At 39.1% G+C, this 12110-nt stretch overlaps 1 protein-coding gene across 1 annotated transcript; it reads left to right on the top strand.

The window, feature by feature from the left end:
• Positions 1 to 387: 387 nt before the first annotated feature.
• Positions 388 to 1839, top strand: LOC148945720 (E3 SUMO-protein ligase ZBED1-like). The gene has a single exon (XM_089097493.1). It carries the CDS (start codon positions 388 to 390, stop codon positions 1837 to 1839), a length of 1452 nt encoding a protein of 483 aa, XP_088953619.1.
• The last annotated feature ends 10271 nt before the right edge of the window (positions 1840 to 12110 follow it).

The following is a 12110-nucleotide window of genomic DNA, read 5'->3' as shown; positions in this document are numbered from 1 at the left end:
AAAAAATCAGAAAAAATTCAACTGTTAAACTTGTATACTTAGAATTTATTTATTTTAATGCTAGAATTTACCTTTAAGGATTGGAAAAATTGAATTTTTGTCAAAGCACATTACCTTTTCAGTTTCATTTGAGGCCCAACAGATCGCAGATTTAGAAAATGGGCAGTCGTCTGTGGAAGTACTTCCGGAAAGTAAACGCCAAGTCTGCTGTCTGCCTAGTCTGCAAATTAAGCGTCATGACAGCCGGTAACACCACAAATCTCCGATCCCATCTAAAAAACAATCACAAGAAGGAGTTCAGCGAAATGGAGAAGCAGCCGGTCTCTGGAAGAAAAAAGACCTGCTAACAGTACTGAAGAGGAGCCCAACTCGAATACAGACTCAGAAATGGAGAACGAAACTGAAGTGAACAGAAGTTCCAGTGAACAGAAACAAGTCAAGGTTTCAGAGTTTGCTCAGCCCTTGTATAATAAGTCTCATCCTCGGAAAAAACAATGTGATCGTCTACTGGTCAACATGATCACAACTGACATGCAGCCTCTTTCATTGGTCAAGAATACTGGCTTTCAGCAGTTCTGTAGAGCTCTAAATCCCAGCTACACATTACCGAGTGTTGAATCTATAACGAGAGACTTGCTCCCAACTTACTATCAGCAAGAAAAAGAAAAATTCTCCATCCAGCTTGGAAAAGCACACTATGTTGCTCTTACTACTGATGCATGGACATCACGGTCTACAGAGGGTTATATGGCCGTTACAGTCCATTTTATTCATGAATTCAAGATGCACAGCAGGGTGATCAGTACAATGAAAATCGAAGAGCGTCACACAGCAGAAACTCTCAAGAGACTTTTGGTGGAAGTAGCAGAAGAATGGAAAATAAAAGAAAAAGTTGTGGCGGTTGTCACAGATAATGCGAGCAATATCAAGAAAGCAATTAACGATGCCGCCAAGGAACTGAAATCCGGCTGGAGGCATGTATCGTGCTTCGCGCACACGCTAAACCTTGTCGTGCGTGCTGCAATAGACGAGGCTCCAAGCTTCAATTCGCTACTTTCGAAATGCCGAGATGTCGTTAACTACTTTCATCGAAGTGTCATAGCAGCGGACAAACTCAGAAGCAACCAGCTGTGTAATGGAAAAGTCGTCTCAAAGAAACTCAAAGCTGATGTTGCCACTAGGTGGAACTCACTTCTTCTGAAGGTCAAAAGTTTGCTTGATGTGAAGGATGCAGTTTCTAGTTCGCTTGCCATGCTTGGAAAGCTTGAGCTTCTTTTTACGGAAGACGAATGGGAAAGTCTCAGGATTATCATAAACTTGCTTCGCCCTTTCGATGAAGTCACAGTTGAAGTCTCGGCGGAAAAGTACCCATCGATTTTGAAGGTCCTGCCGCTGACAAAGATCTTGATCCGCCACCTAAACTCCATTTCGAGTGAAACTTGCGATACTCCCGCAGCCGAACAGCTACGTTTACGTTTGATCTGCCACATGAAAGGTCGATTTCAGGGACTTGAGCAAGTGACGCCTATAGCAGTGGCTACGTATCTCGACCCACGGTTCTGGAAAGCATACGGATATATATCTCAGGATGCCGTTTCTTTTATAGAAGCAAGGATTGCAAGAGAGCTTGATTTCCTATCTACTTCAGTGGACGCAGCCGAAATAACTGAAGCAATGGCTTCATCCAACAACTTAGGCAGCCTATGGGAAGCCCATGATGAGCTTGTCGGTGCTACAGAAGGGAACAGTTCAACGACAGCTGCTGCAGAGGGCATCCTCAATATAACAAGCTACAATCGTGAGAAGCCCGTGGCTCGTACTACTGACCCCTTAGTGTGACGAAAGACGCACTACCAGTCTAGGAAGGTCCTCGCAGAAGTTGGCCTGAAGTTCCTTTGTGTTCCAGCAACTAGTGCCCCTTCAGAGAGGGTGTTCTCCAAAGCTGGTCAGCTGATTAGCGAGAGGCGAAACCGCCTAAAGGGAGATAATATAGACATGCTTTTATTCCTTGGACAATAATGTGCCCCCCCCCCCCTTCACGGCTTTTTGGATGCATTCATCACATGTATACGATTTTAGTTTTGTTTGTTTTTTCTCAATACTGAAGTATAAATTAGTACAAATAAATGTTTTTAGGTCTACTAGTTCTTTCCTACTTGGGCCTTGTCAATATCGTTATCGAATATCGAAATATCGATATATTGAAATTCAAATATCGATATTTCGATATTACGAAATTTGCCAATATCGCCGAAAACTACACTTACCTTGGTAGTATTATTAGTAAAGATGGCGGGAGCAGTGAAGATGTTAAAAGTAGAATAGCCAAGGCTCAGGGTATTTTTTCACAGTTAAAAAAAGTTTGGAAGATAAAGTTTTGAAGAAAAGTTTAGGAAGATAAGTCTGCAAACCAAAATTAGAATGTTAGAAGCTACAGTGATGACAGTGGTCAAATATGGCTCTGAAGCATGGGCGCTCCGAAAAGCGGATGAACATTTGTTAGATGTTTTCCAGAGGAATTGCTTAAGGATTGTTCTGGGTACCCGGCTGACTGACCGTATTTCAAACAATAGGCTATACGAAAAATGTGGTTCAATACCACTCTCTAGGGCTATAATGAAAGAAAGGTTGAGGTGGCTAGGGCACGTTGTATGGATGAAGGATGACAGATTGTCGAAGATTGTTATTTTAGGCCAACTGTCTAGGGCTAAACGGAAAGCAGGTTGTCCCCTTCTGGGGTTGGAGAACGTCATAAAGAAATATTTAAAGGAAATGGGAACTTCGTGGGCGGGTGTAAAAAGGGAGGCTTTTAATAGATTGGGGTGGAGGAAGAGCGTGCGAAGCTGTGTTGGCCTCAGGCGGCTTGGTGCTGCGGTGAGTTCTTAGTAGTAGTAGTAGTAGTAGTAGTTTTGAAAGGAATATTAAAGGTCCAAGTTACTAGTCGTGAACTATAGATGACTTCACTGTAGTCAAGTCAAATACCGTGCCCTAGCACAGTGAAAGAAAAATGAAAGCAGAAACAAAACGGATTTATCATCCTTCAAAACAGGACACAAAATTGCGTGTTTATTTCATTTTGTTTTTGCATTTTATCACGTTTTGCCTCAGTGTCACCCAGCAAATTCGGAAACCGTTGAAGAAGAGGCACAAGAGAGTCGACATCTCCAGATAAGGCAACTTTTGGACTTCAGTATTTGAGATTTTCCAACGTTAGGTCATTGTAGTCAATCCGTTTGCTCATTTGTGAGCACAATTCAAATAAAAATTCAGACAGCTCATGTAGATGCAGTGACCCTATTGAGCACTCAATAGACCAGTGTTTTGCAGGCTTCTCATGAGGCAGTGCCTCAATGCACTGTGCCTCAGAGGCACTGTGCATTAAGTCCTAACTTTATACAATCAAGTGGAAGAAAATGAGCTTGGCTCAACCGAACTTTAAATGGATCTTGTACGCGCCCTATTTCTTCCTTTTTGACAAAGCACTTTAGGAGGTTCAGATACGTCTGTCGAAAACTTTCCAAAAGTCTGTGAATCCGTGTTCCCTCAGCTTGAAACTCTTTGTTTAGTGCATTGATCTTTAGTAAGACAAATGAAAGAAAATACTAAGTAACTTTCACAGATGAATCACGCATAAAAGCAAGAATTTTATTAGCCTTTTCTTTTGGCTCCTCTACCTCCAGCGGAGTCACCGTCTCCATGGTTGGTAAGGAATAAAAGGAGCGGGTTCCACTGCTCAAGGATCCGTTCAACGGAAGCTTCAAAGGTTAGCCATCGCGTACTTGAAGTCTGCAAAAGCTTATGGTTTTCCACATGACAGAAATTTTGGTAGATCTTTAGTTCATCCTGTCTTTTTGGGCTATTTGACACATATGCAACTATGTCACGAATAAAAATGTCAATTCTATCGGGCAGCTTCTTTGCTACATATGCAGAATAGAGAGCAAGAGAACGGCTTGTGCAGCCTAGCACAAGAAAATCTGGCACATATTCTTTAACAGTACACCAAGACCTTTTTGATGTCCAGTGTTAACACTGGCATTGTCAAAGGCAATCGTCATCAAATTTTGCAAAGGTATTCCTAGGCTTTCCAAGTGTAATAGTATTAAACGTATTTGCCCTTCTAAACTGGCATCACTTACTGGCAAAAGGTCCAGAAAGTCTTCTCGCTCTATGTCTTTTGAGTCTTTGTACTTTGCTATAAGGACCAAGACCTTCTGCCAAGATTTATCGATAGATTCGTCAACTATTAAAGAGATATGAGCTTTCTTCAGTTCACTAGAAAGCACAAATCTTTCTACAGGGGCAATGACGTGTCTAATTATCCCACTAGTTTTAGTTCTACCCTGATTCCCCAAAAGAGTCCCCAAAAGCATTTTTCAGGACTGGGACTAAAGTGTTCATTTTTGTAATGGGAATGTCTTCCAAGACGACCCATGACGAAAGCTTCAAACTGGCTTCAATTATAGATTCGGCATGTAATATTTTGGGAAGGTCTTCATGCTGCATCATTGATGTCGGATTTTTCTGAAACCTGCTCTTGTGGAAGTTTGTTCTAAGATGGCGCCTCACGTTTGCCACACAATCGATTATGTCTTTATAACACACTTTACAGTTAGCAAAGTCCTGGCATCATTTAAAAAACGATCAGAAATTAAATAAAAAAATAAATTTTCTCAATTGAAAGTAGAAGCAACATTAAAACTTAAACCGAATAAAAATTACAACGTGCATGAAGAGGATTGCCTGCTCCTCAACACCTCACTCTTTACGCTAAAGTTTAAGCTTTGTCCCAGTTCTTTAAAAAAGACTCCTGAAACAAAAAGGTAGTTTAAGTAGAACAATAAAATGCTCTTTTAAAAGTGGTAAAAAATTTCAGCGTGAAGAGCGAGGTGTTGGGAGGGGGCAACCCTCTTCAAATACGTGGTTATTTCTTTTCGTTTTAAGTTTTAGTGAACTTTCAGTTCAAAAAACTTCCTGTTTTTTCTGATAGTATTAAAAACCAAGGCTGAAATAAGTATACAAAAAGGGAAAAGGCTTGGACAGAAATACTAGGTACCTTTTTTCTCCTTGCCTCTTTTGCAAGATTACTTGCTTACTGAATCAGCTCTCCAGAAGGTTAAAAGGGGTGATTAGCCTATTCTACAATCAGCTTTGCTTAAAATTGAGAATATAAGCACTTAGTTCTTCTGCCAAGCTTTGTCCATGAGCAAAGCTTGACAAAGACAAATATGTTTTAAACTCAGTCTTACTTAAAATTTAGCAAGCGAAATGGATGTGAATGATTTTAATACCTGGCGACAGTTTGCCCCCTCCCCTAACTGAAATTTTGAGTCTTCAAAATACTTATAAAACCTAAGATAGGCCCGCTTAATTCAAGCATCCACAGAAAAGGATCATTTATTTAGTATAACTGTCTTTTCGGTACTATATTGCTCATTTTTTGGTAAATCTTGAGCAGTTCATATTATTGACCTATGAATAAAGTAAACATACCACTCGATGCCTTTTCTTATGTTTTTTCCAGATATACTAATTGCTTTTGACGTAAATTCACTTTACTCCTATCCCCCGGATATATATTTACTCATTAGGGGGGGGGGGCTTTTAAAGTTCATTTCTGATGCAAAAGAATGTTAAATTTGGATTCAGGATTCAATTCTAAATTTAGAGGTAAGTTTAAACTTTACCCTCACCCCCACCCCAATGTGCAAATATATACCCTGAATTGGTATATTTGGGTGGGACGAAGTGAATTTGCGCCCAGAAGAATTTTTCTATTCAGAAAGAGCATAAGAAAAGGCATCGAATGGTATGTTCACTTTATTCATAGATCAAAAGTATGAACTGCTCAATATTTGCCTATTTTTCATTGTCATTGTCAAATGGCTCGAATATTTTTGGCCCTGGATTCATTTCTGAAAGTGTCATTCATTTAACTCAACTGATTTCAAAGATAACAAGAAGTGTCTTAAGTCTATACTTCAAGTTTAGGCTACCGCATATTTTCCTAATTTACTCTTTTATATCATTTTAATAGTATGGTTCCCATCCAGAGCAAATTCTTGGACCCCTGGCTGGTAAGATGTTTATTTCAGAAAAAATGCCTATCACAAGAAAACATGGGTCATTCACGCTTTAAAATGGTGCAGAGACCTAAAGTGTGCAGAATTTTATCAGTTTGTGATTAGACTTTAGCAGTTTATTTCGGTTGTTGCTTCTACATCGCCTTACTTCATGTTTCATACTCACTTTTCCATTTCCATAAAGAACAGTTGTGCCCAACAGCTTTCAACTTCCTTCTGTAAAACTTGATTTGAATTTACCACGTTTTCACTGGTTATCAATGCTTTGATCTACTTCTTGGTAAATGGCTGAAAAAATGAAAAGACGCCCGGATGACGGCCAAGGCATAGATAACAGAGATCATACCGGCTAGCTGTTCTATCTTTTGCACTTAACCCTTAATTGGCAGGGTGGGATCTATTAGACCCCAGCGCACAGTGTTTTATTGATCTCGTATCACCGGGTATAGCTAGGAGGCTCATGTTATGTGTATTCTTTGGACCAATTTAGCTCTAAAGCTTGGTGACAGAGCATCTTGAAATCACTTACAGGTGCGTAGATACAGGGCTCTGGGTTCCGACAGAACCAACCCTGCAGTTTGTGTAACTTTTTTGTGGCTTAGCTGAGAAATTAAGCTTTTTAGAGAACAATGACTTTTGTTTTAAGTTATTTAAAATAGTGCCAGGCTAGACCCTTTCAAAATTTAGTTTATAGGGTATATTTTGAAAAAGATAAGGTCGTTTGTCTATCCAGATATGAAGAATATTGTGATTGGCATTTGAAAATGCATCAGAAAAGAATACCAACAGAATTAAATTACACTTTTTTTTTATAACGTAAACTTGGTGTGACTCTAGCTAATGCAGCGCCCTTTAGCTGGCAAAATAAGTTGCTGTATTTCAAAACACAACAAAAAGTTGTTTTGGTTTAACAGTCTCTACTGTGATCTTAATTATTTTTTATTTGTAACACTTGGATCTTTCTCTAATACTTTGGGAGTCGTAATGAGTCAGAAGAGGAAAATATTTACATATGCAAAGTTGGGTCAAGGGCAAAAAGAAGTTTAAATCCTTGAAATTTGCTCTTAACATGTAACGATTTTTAAACCAGTTGTTGCAAAATTTTGAGGACGGGCTCATTCAATGAGAAGCTTCCAAGTTTCTAGTGTCATATGTGATCTACATCCGGGAGGGAAAGGTTTAAGTTTCTACTGAACCCTTTTTAGTTTATTTCTGTAGGATAATTCGAATTTTTTAATTTTTAGGGGCTGAAACAGAAAATTTATAGGTAGAATCTTGTCTAATACGAAATATCTGTCGTGCCAGACGGATGCCACAAACAAGCCAAAGACTTCTTACAGAGCAGGATATCCTAAACGTTCTAGAAGACGAGGACCCAACAACCAGCGAAGATGACGGGAACGATCCAGACTTCATCAACAAGAGCGTTGATGTCAGTTCTTTAGGGGGTATAAGCGAAGAAGATGACGAATAGGCAGTCGAGAGACAATCAGGTGACGATGAGCAAGAAATTCCTCTTGCTAAGTGAATTCGAAAAAAACAGCAAAGGAACAACAGAAATAAGTCCTTCTTCATTAGCAAAGACAAGCAAACAAAGCGGAACAAGCCTGAGCCACCTCAAAGCCGTACTAGAGCCTGTAATCTTGCTCTGCATTTTCCAGGTCTCAAAGGTCATGCGCGAGAACAGAGACCTAAAGCTCCTGAAAAGGCTTGGGAACTTTTCATCACAGCTGAGATTCTTGAGAAGCTCGTCCTTCACACCAATGCGAAGATTGACGAGTACCGTCTTCGTTATGACTTCAGCATTGTAGACAGATAAACGTACTTGAACCCAGTCGACGTTACAAAGATGCGAGCCTTTTTAGGCCTTCTGTATCTCTCTGGAGTATTGAAGTCGGGCAGTTGGAATTGCGAAGGTTTTTTTTTGCAGCTGATGGAACTGGGCGGGACATTTTCCGCGCTACGATGAGCCTGAAGGGATTCCAGTATTTGGAAAACTCTCTTCGGTTTGATAAAAGGCAAGCAAGACACAAAAGAAGTGGACCTGTAGCTCCCATCGAAGAGGTTTTTGACCTCTTTATCGAAAACTGCAAAGCAAATTACTCACAAGGTTAGTACTTGACGATTGACGAAATGCTAGTTTCATTTAGGGAACATTGCAAATTTAAGATGTACATTCCCTCAAAACTGAACAAGTATGGAATAAAAATTCAATGCCTAGCAGATTTGAAGACATTCTATTTGTCTAATGGATTTGTCTACACTGGAAAGGAAACACCTATGGTTGAAATCAAGAATGCTTCAGTTCCAACGTGAACTGTCATGACCCTTGTCGATCACTTGAGGGCACTAACTGCAACATCTCAGCCGACAACTGGTTCACTTCCATAGAGTTTATAGAAACACTCAGCTCTTTGAGAATTACCTACGTAGGCACAGTGAAAAAGAACAAAAGAAAAATACCACCCCCTTCCTCGCTAGTCGTACAAGGGAACCCAACTCTTCCATCTTCGGGGTTAGAGACCATCTGACCCTGGTTTCGTTTGTTAAAAAAAAAAACAAATCAGTAATTGTTGCTTCATCGATGCACTTTTCAGCAGATATTGATCAACAAAGTACTAATCCACATATAATCATGACGTACAACGCAACAAAAAGTGGAGTAGACTCTCTAGATCAAAAGTGTTCTAATTACATGACTAGCCGACGCACGAGAAGATGGTCCATGGCGGTATGGCATGCGATCATGGATATAGCTGGAGTCAATGCCAACGTCATTCTGAGTTACTCAAGACCCCAAGAAAATGACTTAACCCGAAGGACAATGTTGATAGAGCTAGGAAGATGTGTCATCGACTCACAAGTTAGGATCAGAGCAACTCTTCAAACGATCCCACGAGAACTGCGTTTTTTGATCGACAACATTGCAAGGTTATCAGTTGAAAATGTCCCCCAGGTGTCTTCTTTATTCCAAGGACCGAAAAGTTCGTTGCGTCATTTGCCCCCAAAGCAAGGACAAAAAATCAAGGTATACCTGTTTTGCATACGAAAACAGTTTGTGTATGGAACATGCCAAGTTCCTGTGCCTCAAATGCGAATTCAAATGTGAATACTGGAATGATCTTTGCATTCTAGTGTCTCTAACTGATATATCTGAGTGTGTTGTAAGCAAAATGGCAATGAATTTAAAGCTGTGTTTTTTTTAATATTTTTTTTAACTGAGGTCCAGCAGACCCCACCCCTGCAGTTAGTGTAACTTTTTTCCACCCTGCCAGTTAAGGGTTAAATAGTTTAATTTTAATTTTTTATTTCGCTTTTTCTATCATCATTTCATAAAAGTGTGAAAAAAAGAGTACAAAGAGCAAATAATGGGCAAAAAGAGCGTAAATCGGGTCCGTAATGTGAAAGAGTGCAATGAAAAAAAGAGTGCATTTCACACGAAAAGTGTGCAAGTTGGCAACCCAGGTAAAGGTGTAGTCGACCGATACCAAAAAGCGGTGCCGGTCTATGAAATAAGCGGTGTTTTTGCGGTATCCTTTCTACCGAAACACGGTATAATTTATGGTATACTTTGATACCCGTAATGGAAATACGTCGCCACTAGTTTCAACAAAAAACTTACTTTTTAAAAGCAATTAATACCTTGCTACTTTTCTAGCAAACGGATACTATTCTTTATTATTTTTTTTTTAAGTGGTAGATTTTGCATGGACTTTGATCAAGAAAGATAGAATAAAAATGAAAAGAGACATCCCCCAGATACCCACCCCATATATAAAAGGGAAAAATAGTCCCCAATGATAAATTCATTTCTTTTTCCTAGATTCTGGCACTCTTACCCGTTCTTCATCACTAATAGCTCGTCCAGACCATCCGTTCTTTACAAAATACGAATCAAGGTAGTCTACTCAATTGTGTTTTATACTAGATTAAAAACTTATTTATCAATATTTGTTTCGCTTTCGGCACTTTCTCCAGAAATACTGTGTATACTGTCGTTTTTGTCCCATTTTTCTATTTTTGGATCCTAAGATATACCGTCCTTGAAAACGAAAAAGAGACAAATGTGGGAGTCTAGACTTTCAGTCTTCCGCCACATTTTTTTTAAGGAAAGTAGACAGTTTGACGCACTCCAAAAGACGAGAATGCTAGATTTAAAAGTTTATACTGGCTCAGCAAATATACAAAATTACATTCTCGAACCAAATGCTCATTTTTTTCTCTCTTTTAAGTTCAGACGCTTTGCGCTACAGAAGTAGTTTTTACACAACTTACTTCCTTAAGATATATTTAAAAAAATTAACGTAAAGAATAATACAATTTGTAGTGATGCTTTTCTACAATTTTCAACTTTTCGAGAGAGCATATAATTTACTTTCTTAAAAAAACCTCAGGATTGTTCGGTGTTTAATTTATCAGCATATTTTTACTCCTTCTCTCGCCCCAAAGCAAAGTGTGATACCCTTGTCTACAGAAGTGCCAAAGACATAAGTGTTTGAAACTTTCTTTATTGACCCCCCCTTCCCCCTCCTGCTTTACTTAAGCTTGATTTCATTACCGGGACAAACCCTAGTTAAAATGACTGATCGATATCAAATGTTGAAGGTATTGGGAGACATGAGAGCTAGGCTTGAAAAAATTGCGTCTAGCTTCATGTGCACTTACTGAGTTTGTGAATATCTTAAGGCCATTTTTTATACCAAAAGTAACTCTTGCAGCTTTTACGGGAGGAATAACGTATAATGTCCCAGAGATGTGGCATTGTATGAAAAAAGAGGGGGAAAAATAGAAAACGAAATGGCTAGCAAAAGAGCGTTACAATGATCACGACTAGATTTTAATGACAATTATCATATTAAAGATACTAAAACGTTAAAAGGAATCAATCGCATAGGCACACAAAGGTCACTTGGTATCAGACAGCGTGGTTATGCCCGTCAAGACCTACAATGGTCGCACTATGCAAAACATTTTGATTCACAGCAGTGCGGTCAATTGAGGTTGCTTTACCGCTCACTTGAAGTGCACGTTTATCAAGTCCCAGTTCTAGCTCCCCCCTTGTCATGGCTTGACCTACCTTTTCGCTGAGGGTTCAAACCATATTCCACTTTTAATGACATCGAAAGAGTTACCAAATGAATCTGCTGAGGTTTTATTGAACTAAAATGATTTTGCTGACGGTTTATTGAACTAAGATGATTTTACATGTCAGTTTTGACTTCCTCTGAAAATAAAAAAGGCGCTCAGCAATGACATTCGATATTGGCAAGAAAAAAAATATTATATCAATTTTGAAACCTTTGGAAACATTACTGCTTCAGTTGCAGATTTTAGTGTAAGGATATGGTATCAATACACCACTATGTAAGTCGTCCAAATTTTCAAGATGAAAACCTTCAGATGAAGTTACACTCGATATGAACTGCCATTCCTAGTCTATCTTCGCCTTATTCTTTATGCCGGAAGTATAGCACTAAAATAGTTACTGATGACTAGGAACTGTTAGCTCGTACCTAGAGGGGTCAGAAAATAGAGGAAGTCATTTACCTTTTCAGAGAAGCGAAAACAATCTAGAATTGGTTTGATGTTCATATGTAAGGGACCTTTAATAAAAAGAAGTCCCATTACAACGTGTGAGTATCCCACAACTCGTGAATACCCCTTGTAGAGCTTTAAAATGAAAGCCAACAGGTAGGAGCCAAAGCAAGGAATATGTGTTATTCCACCTGAGTGAAGACTCACATAAATTCATTCCTATATGCATCTTGTCATTTTGCATTGTGGTAATAGGGATTGCAAATTTTTTTGCATAAATCTAGAGTCATAGATTTTTTTACAATTATGATTTGCAACCAGGGCGTATTAATGACAGCTAAATTTCACAGCTGTAACCCATGGTTATTTTTTTCTTCAACAAACCTCTTAACTAAGTGATTTATTCCCACTGGCGGTGCAATCTCCAATCTAGTTGTGTATGAGAACACCTGTCTTCTTAACATAGTCCGTCCCTCCAACCATCTCACTGAA

This window comes from Artemia sp. Qi Xiang Cuo, chromosome 12 (genome assembly GCF_049724085.1).
Source record: "Artemia sp. Qi Xiang Cuo chromosome 12, ASM4972408v1, whole genome shotgun sequence".
Taxonomy (NCBI): domain Eukaryota; kingdom Metazoa; phylum Arthropoda; class Branchiopoda; order Anostraca; family Artemiidae; genus Artemia; species Artemia sp. Qi Xiang Cuo.
Note: the sequence above shows the minus strand (reverse complement) of the source record. Positions and strands in the feature narration are given on the sequence as shown.

Coding starts and splice junctions, on each gene's coding strand:
- LOC148945720 (XM_089097493.1), top strand. CDS start 388: ATGGAGAACGAAACTGAAGTGAACAGAAGTTCCAGTGAACAGAAACAA.